The sequence below is a fragment of the Pelodiscus sinensis genome, chromosome 30 (genome assembly GCF_049634645.1).
Source record: "Pelodiscus sinensis isolate JC-2024 chromosome 30, ASM4963464v1, whole genome shotgun sequence".
NCBI lineage: Eukaryota > Metazoa > Chordata > Testudines > Trionychidae > Pelodiscus > Pelodiscus sinensis.
The window spans coordinates 9,036,101-9,061,805 of record NC_134740.1 but is presented as its reverse complement, the minus strand read 5'-3'; the positions used below and the strand labels follow the sequence as shown (position 1 = coordinate 9,061,805).

The 25,705-nt window shown below is 59.6% G+C and overlaps 1 protein-coding gene across 2 annotated transcripts; it reads right to left on the bottom strand.

Moving 5' to 3' along the window:
• Positions 1–4,185: 4,185 nt before the first annotated feature.
• Positions 4,186–24,600, bottom strand: LOC142821175 (von Willebrand factor A domain-containing protein 5A-like). 2 transcript variants are annotated; one of them, XM_075911989.1, is made up of 18 exons: positions 24,538–24,600; positions 22,787–22,845; positions 22,472–22,674; positions 21,781–22,003; positions 19,372–19,544; positions 18,635–18,749; positions 18,123–18,283; positions 17,924–18,012; positions 17,635–17,779; positions 16,949–17,028; positions 15,656–15,770; positions 15,405–15,569; positions 14,866–14,969; positions 14,410–14,618; positions 9,967–10,236; positions 8,123–8,259; positions 7,910–8,036; positions 4,186–7,582 (listed from the first exon to the last, which is right to left on the bottom strand). In XM_075911989.1, the coding sequence occupies exons 2-18, from the start codon at positions 22,824–22,826 to the stop codon at positions 7,503–7,505; spliced, it is 2,436 nt and encodes an 811-aa protein (XP_075768104.1). In that variant the 5' UTR covers positions 22,827–22,845; positions 24,538–24,600; the 3' UTR covers positions 4,186–7,502. The 2 variants fall into 2 exon arrangements, with proteins under 2 accessions (XP_075768104.1, XP_075768105.1); XM_075911990.1 differs by lacking the exon at positions 4,186–7,582 and having other exon boundaries at positions 7,909–8,036; positions 9,967–10,078.
• Positions 24,601–25,705: the final 1,105 nt, after the last annotated feature.

The window sequence follows — 25,705 nt, the reverse complement described above, 5'->3', positions numbered from 1 at the left end:
CATCCACACTTCCAAAATGCTTTCCCCAGACCCATTGCCTAGCCTGGTTCTCTCTTGCCTATCCCTCTGCCTCTGCCAGCCACGGCATAGCCAGTCTGTAGCCTGAGAATCTCCTCGGAGCAGGGCCGGAGCAAAACCTTCTCCACCTGCCTCCCCCACCTTGCTGTGGTCTCCTTGTTACTGAGCACAGCCTTCTTCGTCTACCTAACCTCCCCCCCTCCAGTGCTCCATCAGGTCTGGATCTCGTGGTGGGTGTTCTCTACGCCGTGGTGCCTCCAGTGATGAATCCGGTCATCTACAGCCTGAGGAACAGGGAGCTCAAAGCTGCATCGAAGAAACTGTTTGGGTGGAGATTAGTCTCCAAGAATTAAAATGTCCTTCATCCGTCCTGGGTCATGGTTTCATTTGATGTCATCAATGGAGGACCAGATTATATCTTTGCAAGCAGACAGTGCCATAGGTTCATGAAGGAGGAAAAGCCCGATTAACTGAACTGAATGAAATCATAGTTAGTTAGTGATGGATCAGTCCAGTGTGAATGCAATCAGAACCTATGTAGGTATTCCTAAATCTGTCTGCCCATCCCTGTCTCATTTTATGTATTTATGGTGTAATAAACTCCATCCTATCCGAGCCCAGCACATCCAATATCAACAGCCAAACCTACGTCCCTTGTGAACATTGGGCCGTCTTTCTCTCTTGCGTGTTTGGATGGAAAATTGGTGCTTGAGAAATGAGAGGTTTGGCTGATGTTGGCCCAAAGATTTCATTTTTGTTTGGCTTCATTTGGTCTATGGGTTGATTCATTTGTGGGTTTGTTCCAGGTGGCTGTAGAGGAGGTAGGAGCTCGGGAGTTTGGAGTATGTCTGATCCAAACAGGGTGTCAACGGATTGTTGGTCGGAGACGCCATCTCCTCCTTGCTGGGGTGGGATTTTCTGAGGGACCTGAAGTTTTGCTTCCCCCAGTGAGAATGAATTAGGAAAAAGTCTGGGTGGGTGGGAAGGTCTTAATCCCTAGTCACACCATTATGGGAATGTGGAAGGGATTGCACAGGCTATTTCAGAGCTGGGAGGGTCACAACAGCCACATGTATTAACGTATAGACACCGAGTCACTCTCACTGCGGCAGAAAGACCTTGAGGGAGAAGAACCTCTGGCGCTGTCTCCTTCAGACATAGGGGCTGGGCAATAAAGCCGAACTTTTGTCCCGCCAAACCATTGCCATGTGTGTGTCTCCAATGGCAAACTCATATTTTCTCAGCTGTTGCTCTTGGTTTCCCATGGGACCACCCAAAGGTCCAGGATGGGGGGAGACGGGCTGGTCACTCAGCCGATGGCTGAAGGAAGATCTGCAGGGATCACACACATGGAAGGGCCTGTGGAGCAACCCTGGTGGGTGGCCACGGAGGGTGTGGGAGGGAAGGACGGTGAGAGGAGGGAGCCATCAGGGGGCCCCATACGAACAGAAGGGCAGGTCCACGCTGAGACCAGAGGCCCCAGATGTGCAGCTGTAACCCGGTGACCCCGCCAGCTGGGACTGAGCCTTTCGTGTGGAAGGGTTGATTTGGGTTTGGCAAAGGGAGTCTGATCCACACAAGCACCTGAATATATGTAGATCATGGAGCTAGAGATAGAGAGGGGGTGTGTGGGGACAGACAGATAGATAGATAGATAGATAGATAGATAGATAGATAGATAGATAGATAGATAGATAGATAGATAGATAGATAGAGGGGGGGTGTGGGGATAGATAGATAGATAGATAGATAGATAGATAGATAGATAGATAGATAGATAGATAGATAGATAGATAGATAGATAGATAGAGGGGGGGGTGAGGATAGATAGATAGATAGATAGATAGATAGATAGATAGATAGATAGATAGATAGATAGATAGATAGATAGATAGAGGGGGGGTGTGGGGATAGATAGATAGATAGATAGATAGATAGATAGATAGATAGATAGATAGATAGATAGATAGAGGGGGGTGTGAGGATAGATAGATAGATAGATAGATAGATAGATAGATAGATAGATAGATAGATAGATAGATAGATAGATAGATAGATAGAGGGGGGGTGTGGGGATAGATAGATAGATAGATAGATAGATAGATAGATAGATAGATAGATAGATAGAGGGGGGGTGTGGGGATAGATAGATAGATAGATAGATAGATAGATAGATAGATAGATAGATAGATAGATAGAGGGGGGGTGTGGGGATAGATAGATAGATAGATAGATAGATAGATAGATAGATAGATAGATAGATAGATAGATAGATAGATAGATAGAGGGGGGGTGTGGGGATAGATAGACAGACAGAGAGACAGACAGATGCACTTTCTGGAGGCTTTTCCCCATGGTTCTGACCCATGCGAGAGGCAGGAGGGAAGGGAGAAAATGCACAAGCCGACCCCTGGCTGGGAGCCGGGCCTTTGATGCCCCCAGATTCTGTCTTGACTGAGACTTTCAAAGCCCCGAGGAATGATGGGGAAGTTACGCTGCAATTTTCGCGCCCTCTCGAGGAGCCGGGTCACTTTTATCCTGTAGCTCATGGCTGCAGGTGACAGACCCAGGGGCAGTTTGCCCGGCTCACGGACATGGAGAAGGCAACTGAACCTTTCTCAGGTGAGCGACCTCTGCAGGGTCACCTGGGAGACTTTTCTGTGGGTCTCTCTCAGCAGGGGCACCTGGGAGACTTTTCTGTGGGTCTCTGTTGCTCTATCCGGTGGAAGCCCTAGGCCTGTGTGTCATTAATTAATCACGCATTGGAGCAGGCGGGATGGACTTGAGGTTTCCCACATTTGGTGTGAGAGCGCTAACCCCTAGGCCACACGATCACTCACCCCCTCCATCCCTCATGCAAGGAGCGTGCAATATTCATCTGCACTGCAACTGCTTCCGCCGACTAAGGGGGGGACAATCAAACAGAACAGAAAGAGCCGTGCTCGGCAAGCCAGGGCAGCCCAAAATGCCGTGGGCCCCATGGGTGGATGACGGATCGTTGGCCAAACCCCAGTCCTGTGGACGGTGAAAGCCCAGCTGCTGTGGGTGGTACAGGGCCGGCTGCGCTACCCACTCTGTCCTACTTGCTCAGATCTTCTGAGGAACAAACCCAGACTGAGGGTGAGTTGGTGCTGTGTTGCTTTTGGGGTTATTTATTGGCACAAATTCTTAAGAGTAAGATCACACACAGACACACACACGCACACACACACTCATGCAGGCAGTTGGGAGGCGTGCTGCAAGCACGGTGTGGATTACTTTAGATTTTGTTGGTGGCTGACATGCTGGCATCAGCTTCCCGGAGAGTCGGCCACGAGGTTCCTTGGGAGATCCCTTCGGATCTTCAGGAGGCTTCACTTCGGGCCGGTCCCAGGCTTCTGCTGGGATGCTACTTCTTGTCCACGAGAAAAAGAAATTTTCTGGACCCTTCTCCTGGAAGGTGTCTGCTTGCAGGGTCTTTGTGTGCCTTGAAAGGTCACGGATCCCACACGGGTTTTTGGTAGAGTATTTCTTATTCACACTCCCACACGTTCCACAGGTCACATACATATTCCTGAGCAACATGGTTCCTAGGTCAGTCCCCAGCCCCCTCCAATACATGGAATTACTTGACATGGGGAAAGGCCCTCATGTAACTATGCTGGGTTCACAGACCAAAGGCAGGATACAGACTTAACATACATTGTAACTAAGGGTATGTCTACACTACCACCCTAGTTCGAACTAGGGTGGCTAATGTAGGCAACCGAGGTTGCAAATGAAGCCGGGGATTTGAATTTCTCAGGCTTCATTTGCATCTTGCCGGGCGCCGCCATTTTTAAATCCCCGCTAGTTCGGACTCCGTGCCCGCGGCTATATGCGGCACGGAGTAGGTAGTTTGGATTAGGCTTCCTATTCTGAACTACCGTTACTCCTCGTGGAACGAGGTGTACCGGTAGCTTGGAATAGGAAGCCTAATCCTATTAGGCTACCTAGTCCGTGCCGCGTGTAGCCACGGGCACAGAGTCCGAACTAGCGGGGATTTAAAAATGGCGGCGCCCGGCAAGATGCAAATGAAGCCTGAGAAATTCAAATCCCCGGCTTCATTTGCAACTTCGGTTGCCTACATTAGCCACCCTAGTTCGAACTAGGGTGGTAGTGTAGACATACCCTCTGAGAGGTAGGGTCAAGGGGAAAGCAGAGGAGTGTGTCCAGTCGGCTAGATGCCAATGGGGGGGGGCACACGTTGGGGACCCCCGACCCTGCACCCTTGTCTGTAGCCAGCTGTGACTTTCCTCCAGGCAGTAGAGTAGAAGGTTTTATTGCTTCTCAGTGATACAGCCCAGCCCAGGCTCTATGTAGACATAGGAGGATGGGCAGACAGACGGGGGTGGGGAGAGGGTTCACAGGCCCCTGTACTGTTCTAGGTCCACTTCCTTTGTTCGAACCCCTTCCCCAGGGACCACCCCCCGCTGGGCCGTGCTTACAGACACCGGCCAGTAGGGGTCACCCCCAGCACTACACAGCAACCAGGGCCTGCCCAGCCAGACAGGATCCAGGGCCACAGGAGCGGACGCCCCCCCTCCCCTTCCGCACACTGCATCACAGGGGGTGGGTCCAACTGGTTCCCAGCCTCACCCCACATCGGCCCCTCTCTCTGGGGCACAGTGCAAAGACGGGTGTGACCCCCGGCCCCGTGTGTCATCTCCAAGAGGGACCTCCCAGCTCCAACTCCCTAGGCCAGGCCCACCAGCCCTGCCAGTAACGGGGGCTCCCTGCAGCTCTCCTCCCCTCATGGATACACCAGGACTATTTCCCTGGGAGGGTGGGGAAGCACTGGGATGGGTTCCCTAGGGAGGGGGTGAAACCTCCATCCCTAGAGGTGTTTAAGTCCCAGCATGACCAAGCCCTGGCTGGGCTGATTGAGTTGGGGTTGGTCCTGCTTTGGACAGGGGGCTGGACTGGATGTCTCCTGAGGTCTGTGCCCATCCTGGGATTCTAAGATAATAGATTTATGGCTCATTACGACCATCTGTAACCCTTGCTTGGTCCTACCACGCTCCCTGCTTGGTCCTACAGCTACAGAAGTCCCCTTGATCGGTCTCATGCAACGTGGGGTATCTCTGTGTCTAGTCTACCCCTTTGCCTTCCCTCCCGCCCCGATGCAAAGTGCTAGGCATGCACAGATGCCAAAGTGAGGGGTCCGCCGCCAATCTGATGCCTAAGTCTGACCTGGAGGGGATACTGGTCTATGTTTTACTGTCTCAGCTGTGACCTCTGCCTAGACTTGAGTGCCGACATTATTTCTTGGGACTAGAAGTTTCCTCGGACATTTTCTGCATCCACCGGGGATGTAGGGGGATGTCTACCTTTGCACCCTCTTTCAAGAGAAGGATGAAAATGCATGAAGCATGGATTTGAATTGCCTGCTCTTCATTTGCACGATGGCGCTATTTCAAAATAAAAAAACATGGTCGAGACCCAGTTATTTCAAAAGAAAACCCTTCTTCCAAAATAACTGGTAAACCTCAGTGTATGAGGAAGAAAGGTTATTTCGAGAGAAGAGTTTTCTTCAAAATAACTCCGACTAGACAGCGCGCTATTTCAAAATACTGCCATAGAGTGAATATGCAAATGAAGGATGGGAAATTCAAATCCCGGCTTCATTTGCAATTTTGAACGCCTTCGTTTCCACCCCCCTCTTGAAAGAGGGGGCAAGTGTAGACATACCCTATGAGAATACAGATCTACAAGTTGGCATCTTTCCATGGCATCTTCAGATCGGTGGTCGGGATGGACGTGTCTGTCTTGCCTTTTTTATGAGCGCACAAACGACTCCTGCCATTCGTTAAGTAGCCAGGATAACTGATCCTTTCTGGGAGGAGATTTCCCTTGGCGATTCTACTACTGGGACTTTCAAACTGGTGGGAAGGGACCGTTTTTTCTAAGGCCACCAAACAATTGCTTTAATGACGGAGACCATCTAACCGCCAAGGAAAAGCCGGCAGACAGTAGAACTGTTGACTGCGGTGTCTTTGCAAGTTTGATGAGTTACACGCCGATGTCCTACCTTTGCCACGTACCGGTCCCCCGTCACCAACATCTCCGGGTGAGCCGAAATCTTCAATGTATTTCTTCTCCCTGCTCCCGTGGGAGGTGGAAAAGAATATTCTCCTCCACGGGCACAGAGAGAACTCAGGAAGAAAGGCAAAAGGGCCGATTTGCACACACGTGAGGCACTGGCAGAGAGGGAGAGGTTCCTCGTGGGAATCACAAGAGTGTGTAAGTGAATTAGGTGCCTGGGTCACACTGGTGTTCAGTGAGCATTACGGGATAAAGGTTTAAAGCTATATGGGCGTTTATGAATGCAGATCAGTATCTAGTGGGATTTTCAAACAACCAGAGCCCCCAAAGTCCAATGACTCAAACTCTCTGCTGCCCACAGCACCAGGCAATGGGGGGGATGGTGATCAGGCCTGGGGGGCAGCTACCTTCTCAGCTGCGGCACAGCCGAGGTAAGGACATGGACCAGCACAGGGTCACACTGGGGGAGCACTTTGAAGGGGACTGATGCAGGTGAAGGACGTAAAAAAACCACAGAGAAAAATGTTAACCAGTTAACGGTTAAACGTTTTGGAGGGGGTGTAGCTCCGCCCCCTCCCAGGAGTGGCAGCCAACCCTGCTCCTGGTGGGCTGTCGGCCGCCAGTGGGGCCCCAGATGGGAAGTTTAATCATTTAAGAAACTGATAAGCATCAGGTCATCGATGAAACGGTTAAACGTGCATCCATGAATGGGATGAATTCACAACACATGGCACGTGGCCTCGACGTCCACCTACCAGCCTTCCCCACGGCATCGGACTTGCCGGCCGAACTCTGCCCGGCTGGGAACCGTTTGCCCAGCTTGAATCTGGGCAGGGCGTGAATCGTTCGTCAGTGCGAATCAGTCATTGGGGCGAATGCCTGGGCTGCTGTTCACAGGTGGGACTCTCTAGTAAGGAGAAAGCTGCCATGACGACCACAGGGGGTTGTGTTTCAACACCCAAAGATCATGTCTGTGTGTCGGTCCCAAAGCCGAACTTGGGTGGAAGGGACTTAGATTATATTGGGTGGCTCATGCAGAGCAGGGTCAGTGCAGCCACCTATGGGGTATGGGGACTGTTGAGACAGGGACCCCTCTATTATTTGGAAAAAGCGAAGCAATTTGCAACGTTGACACTGGCCACCCCCCACAATGCTGAAAGGAGACAATGGCTGTGAGTGGCACAGGAGTTGCTCAATAGCAGCTTGCCAGCGGTTGGAGCCAGGGGGCAGCCATGGCTCCACTGAAGGTAGCAGAAGACTCTTGCATCCAAATTGGTGGCAGAAGTGGGATCCATGCTGGGAGTTAGCTCCAGGCTGGGCTGAGGCTGGCCAGTGGGGTCGGAACCCAGTGCCCACTGCTGGCCTCGGGGCTCCCATTTGGTGGCCCAGGGTAGCTTGTGGGTGCAAGGATCCCGGGGGGCTCAGAGTCCAAAGATGGCAGGGTCCACGCTGCAGCCCAGCAAGGCATTGGCGGCTTCCAGGCACTCGCTCAGCCAGGGCCCTGCAAGGAGAAAAAGATCGATGTGGAGACACCAGCCCAGGAAATGGGGAGTGGCCGGGGGAAGACATGAGCGAGGGGAACAGGAGGAGCAAAGAGATCACAGAGCATGGGGGGACAGGCACGAGGGTCGGAAAGTAAAGGTGTTGGGGGATGGGGCACGGCAATTGCCACAGGATGGTGGGATTGGGACGGGGATAGGCTGGGGGCAGGGGTGTGGGGGGGCAGGGTGGGGTTTGGAGTTGTGGGGTTCCCATGAGGCAGGAGCTCTCCAGATGATGCCCTGAACCCTGCCCACTCCCCCCCCCACACACACACGCACCCTCTTACCTGCTTGGTCCCGCACCCAGGCCACCGCTTTGACCTCCAGCAGCTCCCACTCGTTCCGCTGCCCCGTGGCCCGGCCGTGCAGCCAGACCACGGCCAGCACCGTGGCCCAGACACTGGGGGCCACATCCTGTGGGGGGAGGGGGCAGAGACAGTTTGAGACAGGGTGGGTCTGGGGACTTCCTGCCCTTCCAACTCTCCCCTCCCTGCACTCACCTCACTGGGCTTTCTCCCCCTGGCGTCGGTCTTGCTCACCCCCAGCGCGGCGGCCAGCAGGGGCCCCAGGTCCCATGAGCCATCGGCGTTCTGCAGGGACACCAGCCTCAGCAGGGGAGATTCCTCTGCTGCCCGCTCTGAAAAGAGAGATGGGGCTGGGTCATTATTTCAGTATAATGAGATGGCCTGTCCAGGTTGGAGACAGTCTACACCCTAACTGTGACCTTCTGTGACTTCTTTACTCTATCCCTCCATGGGTGTCCTTAACTCTGCCCCACTCCAGGGCATCCTTTACCTGTTCCTCTGAGCCCTAAAGCCCCATTCCTGGGCATGCTTTATCTGGTTCTCTGCACCATTGACCCCTCCATGGACACCCTTAACTCTACCCTGTCCTGCACCCATGGGATGACACTATTCACAATTAGGCACCCAACTCCCTTGGGTCCCTGTTAATGTCCTAGTCTCAGCCATTAAGCCCATGTCCCCAGGGTGATTCTCACACACAATCTGACCTCAGGAGCATCCTCCTGCAAAGGACTCTTCTTTCCAGGGAAAGACATGAGCTTCTAAGGAAGTAGGGGTACGTCTACATTACAGTGTTATTTCGAATTAATTGAATTCGAAATAGTTAATTCGAATTAAGCTAATTCGAAATAACACATCTATACACAAAAACTATTTCAAAATAGCATTTTGATATTTCGAAATAGCATGTCCACACTGAGTGGACCCTGAACTGAAGTTAAGGCTGGAACCAGTGCCGGCAGGGCATCAGGTTGGAACTTATTGTGTGGGGCTTCTGCCTGAGGCTAACTGAGCTCCGTGCTTAAAGGGACCCCACCCCCACCCCGGACAGACAGTTCTCAGGGTTCCCTGCTTGCTTGTCTCCCTCGATGAGGGACAGCAAAGCAGTCCTGGCTTGGAGTGCCCTGAGTACCCACACTCGGGACACCACAGCACTCGGCCACATGGAGCCAGAGCTGCCCCTGGGCACGTTGGTGTGTCTCGTGGGGTCGTTGCCTTCAGCCCGGCTGCATTTGCTGCAGGCTGCCATCCGGGGGGCTGTCAGGATCCAGGAGGCCCTGAGGGAGAGCATCCACCCCGAGCCTCTCTGGTCCTCCCCACAGGGGGCTTGTGCCCCATTCCTCCCTCACGTCCTTCCACTTACCCCTCCCTAGCCCCACTTCCTGATGTCAAATAAAAATAGAAACTGGGTTTATTGAACAAAACTGGGGGGAGGGGGAGAAACCTCTGGGGAGACTGGGAAAAGGAGATGGGAGGGGGAAGAGAGAGGGTGGAAGAGGGGAGGGGGAAGCCTGGGAGGAGGGAACTGGAAGGGGGAAGCCAGGGGAAGAAGGGGGAGGGGAAGCTCAGGGATCAGGGTTGCGGGTCTTAAGGGGATCAGATCTTAAGGGGATTCCAAACTTCCAAATTCCTGCCTTTCGTGGCCTTCTTTGATTATGAACTGGACTGCGCCCACAATGATCTGTGCCCCATAACTCAGGTGTACACATGTCCTAGCCTAAGCCCAGTTTCAGCTACGTTTTTTGCCAGGAATTTCCATCCATGTGTCTGAGAGAAAACAGCAGGGGATTCCTTCTCAGGCCACCACAAACTCGTACCCCACATCCCAGCTTCTCGCTTGGAAGCTTCTTTCATTTTTTTAAATTTATTTCATGGCAAGAGGATTTGTGTCACCTCACTTCAAACCCAGCCCGTTAAGGACGCCTCTTCCTCCCCGGCATCACGACCATTCTTTTGCTCAGGAATTTCCGTCCGTCTCCGCCCCCGATCCTGATGCTTGCCCCCCCCCGTTCTGATGCCTGGTCCCAGTCCCCACGCACCTTTCTGGGGCACGGGCTCCGGCGGGACCTCGGGGTCGGAGGACTCGCTGCCCCGGCACTGGAGATGTCCCCGGAGGCGCTCTGGGATGCAGTGGAGCCAGGACAGACACTTCTGAGGGAGGCGAAAGCACAGGCTCGATTTGGGGAGCCGTTCGAGCTCACTGAAGTGCCAGTAGCGTGTCACAACCAAGTGCTGGAGGTTACGCATGACCTGCGAGCAGCCCACCAATCGCCTCCTGCCCAGGTGATGAAACGCATGATGCGTGGTGGCTTCATTCGTGGACAGCACGGAGACAAGGCGCCGCGGAGGCAGGGACAAGAGCGGCACGGAGAATGACGGACAGAGAGAGGGACAGACAGAGGCACCCATAGAGACAGGCTCGGGGGAGACGGAGAAATCCCAGCCCCTCCCCAATGCTCAGAGCTGCCGGGACCCCTCCCACGTGTTGCCCAACCCCTTCCCCCACCAACTCACTCAGGGCTTGGCACACGCTCCCCCTCCCCACCCCGCAGACCCATCTCTCCTGGGCTGTGACATCCAGAACCAGTCCCCATGCTTCTTCCCATTGGGACCCCTCCCCCAGGCCCAGGGGATGTGGGGGCAGGCACTGTGCCCCATGGATGAAGGCAGGATGCTGTGGGGGGGGCAAGGCACCTCCCAGCCAGGCTCATGACAGCGATGGGCTGTGGCCGTCTGGGTGGGTTGGTCGGTCTGGGTCTGCTTCACTGTCTGTGTCTCCCCGTGTGGGCCTGGCCGTCAGCGTCTGGGTTCAGAGCAGCCACATCTCCCATTCTGGGTCGGTCTGTCTGCGTCTCCTGTTCCAGGTCTGTCTGTCTGCGTCTCCCCGTCTGCGTCTAGGTCTGTCTGTCTGTCTGTCTGCATCTCCCCGTCTGCGTCTAGGTCTGTCTGTCAGTCTGCGTCTCCCCGTCTGCGTCTAGGTTTGTCTGTCTGTCTGTCTGCATCTCCCCGTCTGCGTCTAGGTCTGTCTGTCTGTCTGTCTGTCTGCATCTCCCCGTCTGTGTCTAGGTCTGTCTGTCTGTCTGTCTGCATCTCCCCGTCTGCGTCTAGGTCTGTCTGTCGGTCTGTCTGCATCTCCCCGTCTGCGTCTAGGTCTGTCTGTCGGTCTGTCTGCGTCTCCCTGTCTGCGTCTAGGTCTGTCTGTCTGTCTGTCTGTCTGTCTGCATCTCCCCGTCTGCGTCAAGGTCTGTCTGTCTGTCTGTCTGCGTCTCCCCGTCTGTGTCTAGGTCTGTCTGTCTGTCTGTCTGCGTCTCCCCGTCTGCGTCTAGGTCTGTCTGTCGGTCTGTCTGCATCTCCCCGTCTGCGTCTAGGTCTGTCTGTCGGTCTGTCTGCATCTCCCCGTCTGCGTCTAGGTCTGTCTGTCTGTCTGTCTTTCTGCGTCTCCCCGTCTGCGTCTAGGTCTGTCTGTCTGTCTGTCTGCGTCTATGTCTGTCTGTCTGTCTTTCTGTGTCTCCCCGTCTGCGTCTAGGTCTGTCTGTCTGTCTTTCTGCGTCTCCCCGTCTGCGTCTAGGTCTGTCTGTCTGTCTGTCTGTGTCTCCCCGTCTGCGTCTAGGTCTGTCTGTCTGTCTGACTGCGTCTCCCCGTCTGCGTCTAGGTCTGTCTGTCTGTCTGACTGCGTCTCCCCGTCTGCGTCTAGGTCTGTCTGTCTGTCTGACTGCGTCTCCCCGTCTGCGTCTAGGTCTGTCTGTCTGTCTGTCTGCGTCTCCCCGTCTGCGTCTAGGTCTGTCTGTCTGTCTGTCTGCGTCTCCCCATCTGCGTCTAGGTCTGTCTGTCTGTCTGCATCTCCCCGTCTGCGTCTAGGTCTGTCTGTCTGTCTGTCTGCGTCTCCCCGTCTGCGTCTAGGTCTGTCTGTCTGTCTGTCTGTCTGTCTGCATCTCCCCGTCTGTGTCTAGGTCTGTCTGTCTGTCTGTCTGCATCTCCCCGTCTGCGTCTAGATCTGTCTGTCTGTCTGCATCTCCCCATCTGTGTCTGTCTGTCTGCATCTCCCCATCTGCGTTTAGGTCTGTCTGTCTGGGTACGTCTACACTACAGCGCTAGTTCGAACTAACTTAGTTCGAATTAGTTAATTCGAACTAAGCTAGTTCGAACTAACGCATCTAGAACTAAAAACTAGTTCGAACTAGCGTTTTGCTAGTTCGAACTAGTAAGTCCACATTGAGTGGACTCTGAACAGGGCTTAAGGATGGCCGGAAGCAGTGCCGGCAGGGCATAAAAGGAGGACTTAGAGCATGGAGATACTGTCTCAGGCTAGCCGAGGGCTGCGCTTAAAGGGTCCCGACCCCCACCCCGGACACACAGTTCTAAGGGGTGCCCCGCTTGCAAAGAAGTTCTGGCTTGGAGTGCCCTGAGTGCCCACACTGGGCACATCACACCACTCAGCCATCAGCCCGGCTGCACTTGCCGCAGGCTGCCATCTGGGGAGAGGGAGTAATTGGGGGGCTGCAGGAGAGCTTCCACCCCCAGAAGCCCGCAGAGCCAGCCCAGTCCTCCCCATCGGGGGCTCGTACCCCATTCCTCCCTCACCTCCTTCCACTTGCCCTTCCCTAGCCCCCCTTCTTCTTGATGTACAAAATAAAGATAACGTTTCTTCCAACATTGACTCTGTCTTTATTGAAAAAAACTGGGGGAGACTGGGAAAAGGAGGTGGGAGAGGGGAAGAGAAAGGCTGGGAGAGGGGAGGGCAACTAACATGATCAGGGGTTGGGAACAGGTCCCAGATGAAGAGAGGCTACAGAGACTGGGACTGTTCAGCTTAGAAAAGAGGAGACGGAGGGGGGACAGGATAGAGGTCTGTAAAAGCAGGGGTTGGGTGGAGAGGGTGCATTCAGAAAAGTTCTTCATGAGTTCCCATAAAGAAGGACTAGAGGACACCAAAGGAAAGGAATGGGTAGCAGGCTTGAAACTAGTAAGAGAAAGTTGTTCTTGACAAAGCAAATAGTTAACCTGTGGAACTCCTTGCTGCAGGAGGCTGTGAAGGCTAGAACTAGAACAGAGTTTAAAGGGAAGTGAGATCAAGTCATGGACGTTGGGTCCATGGAGTCCTATTAGCCAGGGGGTAGGAGTGGTGTCCCTGCCCAAAGTTTGTGGAAGGCTGGAGAGGGATGGCACGAGACAAATGGCTTGGTCATTGTCTTCGGTCCATCCCCTCCAGGGTCCCTAGGGTTGGCCGCTGTGGGCAGACAGGCTACTGGGCTAGATGGACCTTTGGTCTGACCCAGGACGGCCATTGTAAGCTCAGGGCTCAGTGTCGGGGGTCTCAGTGGACCCCCTTGATTTTCATGCAGACCTGGTCCTGGGTGGCCAGGCTGGCAGCTCTCCTGCCCTAGACGGCCACTTTCCTGTGCCTAGTGCGGAGATCGTGGACGAGGTCCACGATGTCCGCACTAGCCCAGGAAGGTGCCCGCCTCTTGCGGTCCAGGGCAAGCTCCCGGGAGCCGCCAGCCTGGTCCCGGCAAGAGGGGGTGGGCTGGGGGGCATCGGGTGGGTGGCTCTGTGCCGTGCCAGGTGCAGGGTCTGCTAGCTGGGTGCTGGCAGGCTTGCACCTGGCACGGGCACCGTAGCCAGCCCGTGCCCCTTTAAGGGGTCCGGGGCCGGGAGGGGGGCATAGAGTTTCCCTGGTGTTGGCCAGAGTGGCCACCAGGGAAACCTGGGGAGGGCTAGCCTCCCACTAGTTCGAACTAAAGGGCTACACAGCCCTTAGTTCGAACTAGCTAGTTCGAACTAGGCGTTAGTCCTCGTAAAATGAGGTTTACCTAGTTCGAACTAAGCGCTCCGCTAGTTCGATTTAAATTCGAACTAGCGGAGCGCTAGTGTAGCGCATAGGAAAGTTAGTTCGAACTAACGTCCGTTAGTTCGAACTAACTTTCTAGTGTAGACATACCCTCTGTGTGTCTGCATCTCCCCGTCAGCATCTAGGTCTGTCTGTCTGCATCTCCCCGTCTGCATCTAGGTCTGTCTGTCTGCATCTCCCCGTCTGCATCTAGGTCTGTCTGTCTGTTTGTCTGCGTCTCCCCGTCTTTGGCTCAGTCACTGTCCCCGCCTCTGGGTGCTCTGACTCTCTCTCCAGCTGCCTGTCTGGGTCCATCTGTCTGTCTCAGGGTCCTGCTCTCCAGCTGGGAGGGGCCCCCACCCCAGCTCCATCCTGCCAGCACCTGCTACTCCCCAACCCCCCCCCCCCCGCCCCAGGACTGGGTGGGGGCAAATGAGATCCCACAGGGGCAAGGAAGGGGCAACCCAGCCCCATGGGAGCAGGGGGAGGAGCAAAGGGATATTAGCCCATAACCACGACGCCCCCTCATGGTTGACACCCCTCCCGGCTGTGCAAGGATCCCTCCCACTGCCACCAACTGCCAGGCTCCCCCTCTAACCAGCACCCCCCGACATTCTGGGTGCTCCCTGCGTGCTGGGCCCCCCTGTGGGGTTACCTGCCACCGGGACGTCCCGCCTCACCAGCGGCCCCTGCACCGGCTGCCCCCGCGCCGTGTCCACCCCCACGTAGGCCGTGAGGGAGCAGACGACGCCCGAGCTCAGACTGGCCTCCAGCGCCCGGCTCCAGGCCCCCTTCGCCCCCGCACTCATGGCCTCCTCCAGATCCAGCAGCAGGGCCTTGGCTGCCAGCCGGTGAACGGGCAGCCTGGGCGGGAGAGAGGCAGGGTGAGCCCGGACGCCTGAGTCCAGCCACGCGAGGAGGGGCAGGGGAGCAGCGGGGAGCCAGGTCTCCTGGGATCCCTCCCAGTCCCGAGAGGGCAGCAGGGTTCAGTAGGCACGGGGGGAGGGGCAGAATACCAGCTTGTCCCTGTGGCCAGGGGCAGGGCCCCTCACGGCTCGGTGTGGCTAAGCGGAGTGTGTGGGGGGGGAACTGGGCGGGAGGACCCAGCTACCTGTCTCCAGCCTGCGGCTGCAGGGGGAACGCCAGCGTCTCCTTGTAGCTCTGCTCCCGGATGCAGTACTGCAGCGTCACGCCCCCCACGGCAGTGCCTGGGGGCTGCGGGCAGGGGAAAGATCAAACTTTGTGTGCTGAGGGGGGGGGGGAAGATGCCCAGGGACCCCCCCATGCAATTTACAGGACAAAGTGGTAAATATTTCTAAATAACACAGCAAGTTACCTTGGCAAGCTAATGACCATCGTTAGGGGCCAGAGTTAACTATTATTCTTGCCATCACAGAACCCTCCTCTGCCTTGGCCATTGTTAGGGGCCAGAGAGCACAAGTCCCACTGACGGCAATGGGGCTGGGTAGCTCAGAGCCCACCTCCCCACCAGCCATCACTAGGGGCCAGAGTGAACAAACCCTGTTGCCAACAATGGGGCCAGGTAGTGCAGAGCCCACCTCCCCAATACCCATCACTAGGGCCCAGAGCCATCACCTAGGTGGGGTTCTCACAGGCTGGGGGTGCCCCAGATGGGCCTGGCGCTCTCACCGGGGGCTGCCCACGGAGCTGGGCGTAGATCAGGCACCGGTGCACGGCAAAGATCACCTTGGGGGCCGGGCCCAGCAGCACCGCCTCCATCCCGGGGGGCAGGTCCCAGCTCAGCGCGATGCAGGTCACGGCCAGCTGCAGGGCCCGCTTCAGAGACTGCAGCGCCTGGGGGGGACACCACACGGGTGGGGCCGGACGCCTGGCTCCTCTCCCGCCTCGGGGGGGGGGGGCCTGCACTCCTGGGGTCTCACCTTGGGCTGCATGCGGTCCTGGCCCGTGATGAACTCGGCGCTGCCCCCCCCGGCCTGGGCGATGCCTTTGATCAGGGCCGTGGAGGCGCCTTCCCCGATGCCGAAGGAGAAGCACCTGCCGGGGGCGGAGCCCGGGGTCAGAGACGGGAGGGGGAGGGGCTGTGCTGCGGGGGAGGGGCTGGCCAGTCGGGGCTGAGGGGCAAGTATCATTGGGGTGATATTGGAGCCGGGAGGGGGGAATCTCCAACCTTTTTGGGTATCGCTGGGAGCACTCGGCATCCACCCCCCAAACCCATTGTGGGGACCCTGGGAGACCCCCCCGGAATCAGCACCCGCCTCCCACGCCACTGCTGGTATTTTGGGGCCACCTGTGATGCGCGTTGGCTGCCCAGCTCCCGGGGGCCCAGCGGACGCAGAACTCCACTTCCCAACACAACGGGGGATAGAGGCCCCCTCTGAGTCTATGTCGACAGCAACAGTCACCTTCCCCGTCCTGCCCCCTTGGGTACAATCCCCCCCACTGCCATCACCTGCCCCTCAGCTCAAGGGGACATGGACAGGAGGGGCCAAGGGCGGCCAAGGGGATTAGTGGCGGCCTGGCAATGGAAAATGGGACAGCCCGGCCCCCTCTGCACAGCAACGCTGGGGGGGACTTGGGGGGAAGGGCTGAAATGGGGGCAGGGCAGGGGCAGGAAGACATGGGCCAGTGCTGGGGAGAGGGTCCCAGGCCCCAGGCCACCCTGGCCAGCAGCTTGGGGTGTGCGCGAGGAGATCGGAACTCATGGCCGAGCGCTGGGCACAGGGACAGCAGAGCTGGGGGGAGAGGCTGGTGGGGAGCTGGGGGGAGAGGTTGGAGGGGAGCTGAGGGGAGAGGCTGGTGGGGAGCTGGGGGGAGAGGTTGGAGGGGAGCTGGGGGGAGAGGCTGGTGGGGAGCTGGGGGGAGAGGTTGGAGGGGAGCTGGGGGGAGAGGCTGGTGGGGAGCTGGGGGGAGAGGTTGGAGGGGAGCTGGGGGGAGAGGTTGGAGGGAAGCTGGGGGGAGAGGCTGGTGGGGAGCTGGGGGGAGAGGTTGGAGGGGAGCTGGGGGGAGAGGCTGGTGGGGAGCTGGGGGGAGAGGTTGGAGGGGAGCTGGGGGGAGAGGCTGGTGGGGAGCTGGGGGGAGAGGCTGGTGGGGAGCTGGGGGGAGAGGTTGGAGGGGAGCTGGGGGGAGAGGTTGGAGGGGAACTGGGGGGAAAGGCTGGTGGGGAGCTGGGGGGCAGGGCGTGGAGGACACTGGGGGGAAGGGGGCCCCATTACCTGCAGGACCCTTGGTGACGCTGCACCTCAGCAATGACTTCCCTAGTGTTACACACCTCCCCGTCCGTGAACACAAACAGCTGGGGGGGGGGGAGGAGAGACACCCTCAGAACTGGAGACACCCCTTGCTGGGAACCATAGAGCCTGCCCCTCCCCCACCCCCAGAGATCCCCAGACACATCACTCCTCCCCCCCCCCCCCCCCGCCCAGAGCCCTCCTGGCAGAGAAGACAAGTTACATGAAGCCGAGTCCCCGACAAAGTCCCCTGGAAGGGACCTGACGTCTCCGGGCTCTGTGGGGGCTCCCTGGGGCATGTGAGCCCCACTTCCCTAAAGCCCTTTTGGGCAGCCCTGGGGAACCAGCCACCACCCCCCTGGTCAGCGCTCCCGGGACACATGTTACCTGCCTGACTGGGGAGACAGCGCACTGCTGCGTCCAACTCAATGTGCGCAGTGGTGCACAGTTCTCCCCATGTCTACCTGGGAGCCCAACCCCCACCCACCCCCTCTCCCCAGCCCCTGGAGAGAACAACCCGCCGGAGTGCCCAAGGGACCTGCTGGGAGCTACCCATGTTCCCCCCGACTGCATGTGTCCCCCATGATCCCAGCCAGGTCTGATGAGGTTCAGCCCCCGGCCTCCCCCACCCACCCAGCCCTCCAACCCCAGGCTCCCCATGGCCCCCGGACCTGGCGCGGGTGCCCGTCCCGGCAGGGGCTGCGGTAAATGGCTCCTAACGGCTCCAAGATCTCGGTGCCCCCCAGGTCGGCACGGAGCCGCCGGACGCGCTTCAGGGACTTGGACATGGTCTTCTGGGTGTACTCCACGCTCCGCCTGCAGGGGGCGCCGGGGGTCAGGGCAGGACAGCCAGAGATGGGGACTAGCCCCCCGCCTAGCTCTGCCCCCAACCCAGTCATCCCACACAGCCCTTGCCCTCCAGCCAGCAGCCCACAGACCCGCCCCTCCCCTCGGACTCACGGGTAGAAGGACTCGAACTCAGACCCAAAGCCGTAGATGTTGAAGTAACAGCCCAGGGGCAAACTCTTCAGCAGCAAGATCAGGGTCTCCTGGGGTTGGACAGAGAGACGGACAGAGTCACGCCAGGTCCAGCCAGCTGGGGCTGCTCCCTGGGACGGCCCCATGGGCCCATCGAGTGCAGCCTTGGGCCTGGCGGTACCTTGGCACAGTCGATGCGTGTGGGGGAGTCGGCGCGGGCGTCCATGGTGCTGTCCATGCTGCCGGAGCGATCCAGCAGGAAGATGAACTCGCCGGCCGCTGTCGCCTCTAGCAGGTTGGGCATCAGGGTCACCATCACGGCCGGGTCACCCATCAGCGAGCCTGGGGAGGCGGGGTGAGCCCCGTGAGAGTCTCCAGTGCCCTGACCCCACTGCTCCGCCCTTCCCACACCTCTCTCCACTAGGACCTCCATGCCCCCCCCCCGACTGCCCGGAGCCCAACCCCCACACCTCTGCCCCTCCCCCATCAGATGGACCCCAGCACCTCCGACCACCCTTCCTACTTCAACCCGCACCCCCAATCCGCCCCTGGATACCTCAAACCTCCATTGTCCCTTACCATCCCCCTCATCCCACCACACCCACCGACACCTCTCTCGCCCCCCCATGTCACAGAACCGCAGCCCTCCCCCACTCAGGGGACGGGGGGTGCAGCCCCCCACCTGCCATGTACCTGGCTCCGCTCCGGGCAGCCCGGCCTCCAGCACAACGCTGGGCTTGTGCGGCTCCGCGTAATACACCAGCAGCTCCACGTCCCGGTCCCAGGGCGGCTGCTCGGCCAGTGACACCTGGGGGCAGGGAGCAGACATGATCAGCTCCCCAGCCCCTGGGGCCAGGTCCCGCTGGCTCTCATGCCCAGCCTGGGGAGGAGGGGTGGGAAAACCACCCCCAAGGATGATGCAGGAACTGGGCCCTTCTGGGGAGGAAACCACCAAGCACTGAATGGTTTTGGTTCTTTCCCATTGGAAGAGACAGTTACCTGGTTGGGGGGTGAATTCCCCCCCCAAGTGCAACCTCCACGGGGGCCCCATGGGAGCAGGGGAACTGGAACGCCCCCCACTTTTTCTTCCACTGAAAGGAGAGGATCCCCCAGAGAACAAGGGAAACTGAGGCCCAAGGCAGGACCAGGATTTCAGCCTCATGGGCTAGTCTCAGCCCTGGACTTTTCCCCCGAGGGAAATGGGGAAATTCCCCAGAACCGTGTGTGTCCCTTGTTATCCCCCCTCCCCCCAGTTTTGGGGCCCACCCACTGCTCTGCCCCACATCTCCCCCCAGCAGACTCCCAGATGGTTTTCTGGGACCTGCCATCTCCCCATCACCAAAAGTCCCTTCAATGCTCCCCCCCCCCCCAACATCCAGACCCCGGTACCTCTGCCCCCCACTGGCTGGTCCCTGTCCCGGGGCCCCTACCTGGGCGCTGCTCCGGTCCCCGCCTGGGTAGCTCAGGGAGGTGAGGGGGCAGTTGGAGACCACGCGCTCCACGCCGTGGGGTGACTCCAGCGTGGCGCTCAGGCTCAGCGTGTAGGGAAGCTCCCCCGGAGGGGCCCGGGGGAGCCCCTGAATGACGTCCTCGCCAACCCAGCCTGCAGGGGGAGAGGCGGGGGTGAGGACGGGGAAGGGGAGAGCAGGGGGGGATATTGGGGGGATGGGAGGATGCGGGAGGGGATGATGTGGGAGGAGGGAACATAGGGGGGCAGAGGGTACATTGGAGGAACCCCGGGGGTTGGGCTATCAGGAAATTTTGGGTGGCGGAAGGGGTCACACATGTTGGAGGACAGAACTGTGGAGGGCATAGCAGAGGTCGGGGGCTATGGGGTTAGGAGGCCCCGAGGGGAGCTTCCCCTGTGGGACGCATGGGGCCACATCTACACTGCTTCCCTCTTCTACAAAATCCTATGCAAATGAAGCACAGATTAGCATATTGCCAGACTTCATTTGCATAATTAACTAAGAGCTGCTTTTGCATAAAAATGCCCCTCTTGCGCAAGAGCCGTTCTTCCTGAAAAAGTGAGGAACCATTTTCCTATGGGAAACCATGGGATTCCTGGGGGAGCACAGCAGCGATACGGGGCACAGTGAGCTGGGGGCGGGCTCCCCATGGGACACACGGGGGGGAAGGTGGGGCTGACAGTGGGGCATGTAGCAGGGCGGAGGGATGCTCTGGGACCGTGGTCACCAACCAGTAGATCGCGATCTACTGGTAGATCTCGGAGGCTCTAAGAGTAGCTGTTGAGCCCTCTCTGAACTGTGCGCCTGCGCAGGACATTTACATTAGATTTCCTCATTTGAGGAGCAGCTACTCACCGAGCAACAGCACAGGTGAGGAGCTGCGAGGAATGGTGGGAATTTTTTTTAAAGTAGCAGTATAAGGATTGGGGATAGCAAGTGATGGAGCGGAGGAGAATAGAGAGGGCGGGGCTTCAAGGAAGGGGTCTTGGCTTGGTCTGTCATTTAAAAAGTGATCTTGGGTGTAAAAAGGTTGGAGACCACTGCTCTGGGCCATGGTGGGGTTTGTATTCTCTCTGGTTGCTTTGTATGGGACTCTGCTGTCCCATGTGTTGCAGGAGGGAGAGTTGTGTAGAGTCGTGTACAGGATCCTGTGTGCGAGCGCCTCTTGGTGGCTGGAGGGGGCCTCGCAATATTTACGCTCCTGGAGTCAATGCCTAGGCCGTGGTCAGGCCTCTTCTTTTACCCCCCTTTCCCCTCCACACACACACACACACACACACGGGTCTGGTTTGCTGGAGTTGGGGAGGACACAGACCTGCCCACTCCTCTAGGGCCCAGCCCAGGGGCCCGATACGTAGCAGTTACCTGCCAAGTCTCAAAGCCCATAATCGCCGTCACTTCCCCGGGGTGCGGTTTCACCCAGCCCTTCCCAAGGGCCTTGTTGCTCAATCCCCCTTGTGCGGGATCCGCAGGGTTGGCGCCAATCGGCCGTTAGCCGCAAGGATCGCGCCCCGCCCAGCCACGAGAACCCAGCGCCCACTCGGAGCTGTCCAAGGTCCTGCTGCTCCCCACTAGGCCCAGAGAGCTGCCTGGGTTGAGCTCCAGTCAGGGATGGCCAGGCCTTAGCTAGTAGCGCCTTATAGTGCAGCCTGCCGCATCCTGATTGGCTGTGGTGAAGGTTGCCCCTCTACCCTACTTGGAGGACCTCTCTGCTGCTCCTGCTGCTGGCCAGGGTGCTGAAAGGCCTCCAGCGGGGAGGACGGGCTTTCTCCACAACCATCACAGGAGGGGTGCATTTGGGGTATGGCCCCACCCTCTCAACACCTGATGCGAGCAGGAAGATGCAGCCAGTGACAGCCCCACAACATCTGGGTCCAGGAATCTTAAAAAAGCAGGGGCCAGAGCTTCCTGGGGGGGCTGGGACCAGTGGGGTGGTGGGTGAGTTAGTGTTTGGCTAGGTCAGAGAGGGGGGAGCTGGCTTGGGGGGCCAGGCAGGCTCTGGCAATAGGCCCCTTTCCCAGACCTCGGTCAGGCTGGATGCTCCTGGTTCCTGTCACAATGAGTCCGGGCGACGCTGGGTCCCTTCAACCAATAAACCTTCTCTTCCATCTGCTGCCTGAGAATCACGTCTGGCTGCAGCTGGGGGGGAGAAGGGGGCCTGGGGTCTCCCCACATCCTGTAACAGGTTCACAGTGGAGTGTGGTGTGGAGTGGAGTGGGGCACATGGCGGGGGGGACTTGCTGTGGGGAGCATAGTGGGGAAGGGGGTACTCACCATGGGGGGTGTGGTAGGAGAGGGGGCACTCACCATAGGGAGTGAGGTGGTGGAAAGGGACTCATGCTGGGGAGTGTGGCGGGGAGGGGCACTCACCCTGGGGGGCGTAGCGGGGGCGCAGCACGATGGGCAGCACAAAGCGGGCGGCGCCGTCAGGCTCCCGCGGCAGCTCGCAGACGTAGCGCAGGGTCAGCGCCGCCTCCACACCGGGGGGCAGGTTCCCCAGGGTGCAGCTGAACACGTCGCCCCCGGCCCCGGCCTCCTCCAGCAGGAACGAGGTATGGCCCCCCGCCAGCGCGTCCTCGTACATCTCCCTCGCCTGCCGGAGACATCGTCACCCACGGCCCTTCTTCTGTCCACTCCCGCACCTGCCGGTGACACCATCACCCCATGGCCACTCCCCCGCCTGCCGGAGACACCATCACCTCATGGCCCCTCCCCTGCCCGCTCCCACACGTACCGGAGACACCGTCACCCCATGGCCCCTCCCCTGCCCGCTCCCACACGTACCGGAGACACCGTCACCCCATGGCCCCTCCCACGCCTGCCGGAGACACCATCACCCCATGGCCCCTTCCACACCTGCCGGAGACACCGTCACCCCATGGCCCCTCCCACGCCTGCCGGAGACACCGTCACCCCATGGCCCCTCCCACGCCTGCCGGAGACACTGTCACCCCATGGCCCCTCCCCCGCCTGCCGGAGACACCGTCACCTCATGGCCCCTCCCCTGCCTGCTCCCACGCCTGCCGGAGACACCGTCACCTCATGGCCCCTCCCCTGGTACCTCTCTCCTCTCGTGGAGCTGGGCCTCCACACAGGTGCCCCCCAGGCAGGCCTGGAAGGCGTAGACGGCCGCCTCAGCATCCAGGGGGAAGACGAAGACGGCCTCCACCGGCTCTGCCTCCTCGTTCCGGTAGCTCAGCTCGCAGGCCACGTCCGCCACGAAGCCGCGGAGCAGCAGGGCCACTGAGCCGCTGCGCAGGGGCACTGGGGAGAATGGGGGTCAGCCATGGGCCCCACAGACCCCCTCCGGGCCTGGGGGAGAGGCCTCAGCCAGATGGCCCAGCCCACCCATGGCTCCCTCCCAGCCCTGACTCACCCGGGTCCTTGGTGCTGGTCAGGAGTCCGTAGGTCAACATCTCGGCTGGGGGATGGGATCTGTGGGGCAGAGATAGCAGGGCTCATGAGAACCATGACCGCTCCCAGCCAGGCCCTCTGACGGGGAGTCCCACAGGTTCCCAGGCCCAGCTCACAGATGACAGCGATAGCTCCTCTCTGGCCCCTGGATCCCTGCCCCCCAACACGGGCTCTGGAGTGGGGTTGGGAGGGGCATGAGGGGTGCAGGAAGGAGCTAGAGCTGGAATCCAGCTGTCTGGAGACTGGGAGGAGGCTCCAGGCCGAGGCAGGGGGATGGGTGTGGGGGGGGGTATGGGCTCTGGGCCCAGGAGGGGGAGGGTTGGGGGGAAGGGGCTCTGGGTCCAGGCAGGGGGAGGGGAGTGGGGGGGATAGGTGCTCTGGGCCCAGGCAGAGTAGGGGGGCGCGGGGGCGGGGCACCACCAAGTGGCTGTGGGCTCTGCCATTGGTCAGGATTCCTGGCCAATAGGAGCGATGGGGGTGGCACTGGAGGCGGGGCAGAGTGCTGGTCAGTGGGAATGGGGATGCGCCCGTAGCCCCGCAGTGTCTGGCAGGCAGCCACTCCCTGGACCATCCCCAAATCCATTTTCCTCCAGACGGCATGTGCCTCCTCACACAGTGCCTAGGGGCATCCTGGGCGGCGGCAGGGGGCAAACGGAGCACGCAGGCCTAGTGGTGAGAGCAGAGGGGCTGGGAGCCTGGTCTCCTGGGTTCTCTCCCTGGGTCTCGGAGGGCAGCGGGGGTAGTGGTTAGAGTGGGGGGCAGGGCTGCTTGCTCTCCCCACAGCTCTTGGGAGCCACATACCAGGGCAGTAACAGGCCATCCTGCCCTCCGCTCCCGCACCTCTGGACCAGTGTCCACCACCACCACCCCGCCAGCCCTGGGCCAGTGTCCAAGCGCCCGGAGAACGGCGACACCGGCTGCTTCCCCTGCAGCAGGATCCCGGCTCCAAGACAGCCAGGGAGTCTCCGCGGAGGGGCAGAGATCTGAGGGTACCGGAGGGGGCACAAGAGCTGCCGTGTCCCAGGGGCTCCGGATCCCTGGACAATGCCCGACTCCGAGGCCGGGTGGGAACATTGGGAGGACCCAGGTCACCCTCAGGGCTTCTTGACAACCCTCCTCCCCGTCAGTCGAATTCCCTCCCCCAGCCACGGGCGCTTTCCTTTGGTGCAAAGGTGTCTGCCTGCAGTACCCAGCCCTGCTCCACCCTCCCCCCCCACAGGGAAGTACCCTTCCCCTGGCTCTGGGGTATGCGCTACAGGTGTGGGACAGAGCGGGGGGGGGGGGGGGGGTCCCTGAAATCTAACTCTGACACCCAATGGCCCGGTTGGAGAAAGGGAGTCGCCGTGAAAGTGACGGTTCCCCAGCCAGGGCACTGGCAGCTGCGGCTGCTTCTGGTGCGGAGCCGGCATCGGGTCTCTGGGCAGGGGGGCAGGATGAACCCCCCAGGACCCCAGAGAGCCACGGAGAGCAGGACGGCAGGCACAGGAAGAGCCACCCAGGGATTAGGAAAAGCAGGGGACCAGAGAGGGGGCAGGAAGGTTTAGGGGTCCCCTGGCACCAGGCACCCCCAGATCCGCCCTGGCAGGCCGGGGATGTTCCTCAGGGGCCGAGCCCCGGGTCGGGGGGGTGAGTCCAGGGTTGGGGGTGCCAGAGCCAGAGAGGAGGGAGGGGCCAGGGATCTGGGGGGGGGGGGACCGATCCGCGCTCTGCTACCTGCTCCCTGCGCGAAGCTCTGAGTCAGACAGCTGGCAGCCCCGCCGCCCCAAGGGAGCGTCTGCAAACTCCCCTCCCCCCGCCCGACGGATCAAGGGAGCGCCTGCAAACTCCCCTCCCCCCGCCCGACGGATCAAGGGAGCGCCTGCAAACTCCCCTTCCACCGCCCGACGGATCAAGGGAGCGCCTGCAAACTCCCCTTCCCCCGCCCGACGGATCAAGGGAGCGCCTGCAAACTCCCCTCCCCCCGCCCGACGGATCAAGGGAGCGCCTGCAAACTCCCCTTCCACCGCCCGACGGATCAAGGGAGCGTCTGCAAACTCCCCTTCCCCCGCCCGACGGATCAAGGGAGCGCCTGCAAACTCCCCTCCCCCCGCCCGACGGATCAAGGGAGCGCCTGCAAACTCCCCTCCCCCCGCCCGACGGATCAAGGGAGCGTCTGCAAATTCCCCTCCCTCCGCCCAATGCAGCCAGGGAGCATCCCTGGGGAGGGGCGGGCAGTTTGCAGACGCTCCGGGGGCTGGGGGACTAGAGGATGGAGTTTGCAGACGCTCCGCGAGAGGGGAGGGAGGACGGCGGGGGGGGGGGGGGGGGGAGTTTGGAGACGCTCCGCGGGGGGCGGGGGAGGACGACGGGAGGAGTTTGCAAACGCTCCGCGGGGGCGGGGGAGGACGACGGGGGGAGTTTACAGACGCTACCTGGGGAGGGGAGCCAGACTGGAAAGTGACTTTCGCTTTTCACTCTGCCCCGAGTGTCCGTCCCGCCCCGCCCCCTTCCACCTGCTTCCCCCCCCCCCGGCCCCTTGGTTCCCCCCCACGGCCTCCCGCCTGCAAGGGCCGGGAAGGGTCTCCCCGCTGCGAGGGGGTCTCTCCAGCCCCATTGGTTCCGCAGGGGGCGGGGTGGCCGGGGCAGGGGGATGACCATGAGCCTGTGGGACTCCCTGCCGCAGGCTCTGCGGTTGCACTCAGAAGGGGAACAAGGCAAAACGCCCCATTTACAGAGCAACCCTCCCGGCTCACAGGTGTGTGACACCCGCTCACTCACACACTCACTCTGGCTCCCCCCAACCGCAGGGGATAGATGAGTTGGAGGGGAGGGGGGGTCGGGACTCCCCATGGGGACAAGACGCGATCGGGGGTCCCTGTGTGGGGTGCCTCGTGTGGCCAGC

Bases quoted from the DNA above. Each gene is read 5' to 3' on its own strand.
- LOC142821175 (XM_075911989.1), bottom strand. From the start codon at position 22,826: ATGTTGACCTACGGACTCCTGACCAGCACCAAGGACCCGG. The intron at 17,029-17,634 runs GTCCGGGGGCCA...CCCCCCCCCCAG, and splicing joins GGGACGGGCACCCGCGCCAG to CTGTTTGTGTTCACGGACGG. The intron at 15,570-15,655 runs GTGAGACCCCAG...TGTCCCCCCCAG, and splicing joins AGGACCGCATGCAGCCCAAG to GCGCTGCAGTCTCTGAAGCG.